The sequence below is a fragment of the Pterocles gutturalis genome, unplaced genomic scaffold (assembly GCF_000699245.1).
Source record: "Pterocles gutturalis isolate BGI_N339 unplaced genomic scaffold, ASM69924v1 scaffold41070, whole genome shotgun sequence".
NCBI classification, from domain to species: domain Eukaryota; kingdom Metazoa; phylum Chordata; class Aves; order Pterocliformes; family Pteroclidae; genus Pterocles; species Pterocles gutturalis.
Genome location: NW_010139679.1, coordinates 5,055 through 8,478, shown reverse-complemented (window position 1 = coordinate 8,478; position 3,424 = coordinate 5,055). Strand labels below are relative to the sequence as shown.

At 43.0% G+C, this 3,424-nt stretch overlaps 1 protein-coding gene across 1 annotated transcript; it reads left to right on the top strand.

The window, feature by feature from the left end:
- Nucleotides 1-273: 273 nt before the first annotated feature.
- On the top strand, nt 274-1,449 carry LOC104469060 (protein phosphatase 1K, mitochondrial-like; the record flags this gene model as incomplete). Its single annotated transcript, XM_010083403.1, has 2 exons — nt 274-766; nt 1,349-1,449. Coding segments are annotated over exons 1-2 (541 nt in total), but the record flags the coding sequence as incomplete, so codon positions are not given.
- Between the last annotated feature and the right edge of the window lie 1,975 nt (nt 1,450-3,424).

Below are 3,424 nucleotides of genomic sequence, written 5' to 3'. Positions count from 1 at the left end.
TTTTGAAAAAGCAGGATATTATTACGCAGGTGGCCAGCAGAAATGCCTTTACCTTGATTTATCTGCAGTACTTCCCATGAGATGTGGGCTGGTCCATGTAGGATTGTTTCTCGGTGAGTCATGCAGATTGCTCTGCAGTTTCTTCCAGGCAGTGCTGTGCTATGCACGATTAGCGGGCTCCGATGGTGACATTGTTTCCTGAATGATGTAACTGAAAATTCCCCTTCCTGTGCTTCTTGTTTCCTGATCAGTTTTCTCTTTGTTCTCGAAGACATTCCAGCAGCTGCGTTATCTTCTATTCCTACGAATCTCTGCAAAGACAAGTTATGTCAACAGCTACTTTAATTAATTTGGTACGAAACGGAGGGTATCAAGTAAGAAGGAGAGCTGTGCTGACGTCCCGCCTCTTACAAGAGGAGAAGCGTCCAACAGCTGCGTGCTACAGCTCCACCTCCGAGCGCAGGGCTTCCCGCTTTGATCCAGACGGGAGCGGGCGACCTACCACATGGGACACCTTTGGCATCTGGGACAATCGAATTGATGAACCTATTCTCCTCCCACCGAGCATAAAGTATGGGAAACCAATTCCAAAAGTCAGCCTGGCCAAAGTGGGCTGTGCTAGCCATATCGGGAAGCGGAAGGAAAACGAAGACCGGTTTGATTATGCTCAGCTGACAGAGGATGTCCTATACTTTGCAGTGTACGATGGACATGGTGGGGCAGCAGCAGCAGACTTCTGCAATAAGTACATGGAAAAATATATTAAGTAAGTGTGCATCAAGTGAATGTGTGTCAAATTAAATACAGTAGAGACTCTTTCCTTAGGACTGAAAGGGAACTGGTGGGTCATACATTGACGCTAGTCCTCGTAGGTTATATAGCCACCTAGCTCAACGGGCCAGCAGGAACACTGGACTGGAACAGTCCCCGTTACGACAGACATGCTCTGAACTACTTATTCTGTAAAGTCCCTGCTCCATGGAGCAAGCCCGCAAAGACAGGAGAGGAAAAATGCAATTGTACCCACGTTCCAAGAAAAAGGGCTGAGAACACAGAGTGTGAATTGTTTTCAGACAGGGTCACTGTGATTGCTGACCTACAGCTTGCTTAAACTCTTCTCTATCTCTGTGTCACATCCCTGCCTGCTGGAAGAAGAATTTTATCTATTTGCAAAATTACAGGATTATGCTTCCAGTGCAGGTCATTAGTCAAATCGTATTACCTTTTCGCTGAAATCCAGCACTGTTCAATACATACACAGGGAGGAAATAAGGCTATAGAAGAGATCAATCAAGACATGTATTTCTTGGAAATAAGTTAAATTTTTTGTTTCCATATCTGTTTCCAGAGAATTTCTTGCTCAGGAGGAGAACTTGGAAAATATTTTGAACAAAGCTTTTATAGAAATAAACAAAGCATATGAAAGGCACGCTCATCTGTCTGCTGATGGTAAGTAAAAAAAATATTCTACTTGTATGGGTGTGGGGGGGAATAGTTTTTTTTTAATTTGCTCAGTAGTTTTGTAGTAAAATGTCCAGAAAAACACTTGAAAACAGTTTTACTTAACATAGGATTTTGCTCTGATCACTTACTGCAAATGAAGCAATTATGTTTTACCTCCTTAAAATGAAAAAGCTATAAAAAGTGTAAAGTTAGCCAAGAGGGATTTAGATTTGCAAGAAGCATAAATATACTGTGCAAGTAACCTGAAGGGGAGGGTTGGTCTGTGTTTTTTGTGTGTTGTTTTGTTGTTTTGGGGTTGGTGGGGTTTTTTTGGTTGTTTTGGGGTTTTTTTGAAAACCTGTTATTTCTGTGGGTTCAAAGCATCAGTGTCAAAAGTTCCCCTTTCTGACTTGTCTGCTGCACCTGAGGAGGAACAGAAGCCAAAATTCATACAATTGATACTGCTTCTGCACAAACAGAATCCCAGGAGTAGCCGAGTGCAAAAGGGAAAAAAGCAGTGAAGAGCAAAACAAGGTTGGCTGTGGTAAGGCTGTGGTAAAGCTGGCACCAGCCCTTTCAGACTTCTTAGTCCTGACTGTTAGTCAAGCTCTTGTATGTATGTCTGGAGACTAAGTTCCAGTTCCAGCAACTGGAGCTTACAGAGAGTAATTTGGGAAGGGAGACAGAGGTCCCAGTTTTGTCACAGGAGTTCCCTCAGCCATGAGATACAATTTTAAGAGTCAGTTCAGCCAGTCTTAAAAAACAAAACCAAACCCCCACAACAAAAGACCTGTCCCAGTGCTGGTGCAAGAGCTGGCAACACAACTGAGGTCATTTCAGAAGAACAGACACAGTGAAAGTTCTATCTCCAAGACAGACTTGAAATCAACAAGCCCTCTAGGGACTGAAGTGATACTGTGTTCTCAAGTTACTTTTCTTAAGCAATGAATGAATACTGTCACGTAGTGGAGCTGCTTCCTGCACTTGAACTGCTGGCTGGATCTAGGTAGACTCATATTTCCTGGCAGGACAGGTAGCCGGCCAGCTAGCCTGACTGCTGAAGCACTGTGAGGGATGCATACCTTTCCTCTTACCCGGTACCAGGCAAAAAAGTCTTAAGTTCTGAAATACAACCCTTAAAAGAAAGGGGATTGAATCTATAAAGCTCATTTCCCCATTATATCCCATTTTATTTTTTAATATTGAAATACTTTAAAAAATAATGATGTGGTAAAAAAGCCCAGAGTCACTTTTGACCTACAGGGTCAGTTTTAACTGAGCTTAGGAGAGACGTATCAGCAGAACAGCTGTGCTTTCTATCCGAGAGCCTCCTTGTAAATATGTTTTCTTAAAAGCCCAGATGCAAGAAAGCACCTAAACATGGGCTTAACTCACTTCTCTGATTTATGACCTTTCATTTTCACTAATATGAAGATCTGTTATATTTGTCCCATCCCCTACCCCGTTGTTAGTTAGACAGCTCTTGCTTTGGCTCATGGAAGTGACCTCTGTTAGGTGTCAGAGCAACTCCCCGAGGAGAAGGACTGGGAACCACACTCATTGTCTTATTTTGTTATTCTGGAAATGGTTTCCAGTTATAGCATTTTGTACGTGAGACTTATGGAACTGGGTAACAACAATACTTGACAGACAAGTTGTGCAGCAAGCTGAGCATTTTGGAACTGCTTGTAAGATTTTTCCAGCTCATTTAACTAACCGGTGCTGCTTAATGAAACATAACACAAATGCCAGCAAATGTACCTAACAGTTACCAAGATACTGGACAAACCCTCTTCATTAAACAAATTTGAGGGGCAAATAGAGGGCAAAAGCATTGTCAAAAATCCCCAGGGGCCACACTCTGCCAAGCATTTGGTGTTTCTCAGGTAGGCCGAGCACCTGCAAGCTCTCACAGGAGCCAGGAGGATCTGAAAGAGCCCAGGGCTCTTGACTGGTTGCCCAGAAAATCAACCTGTAAGGG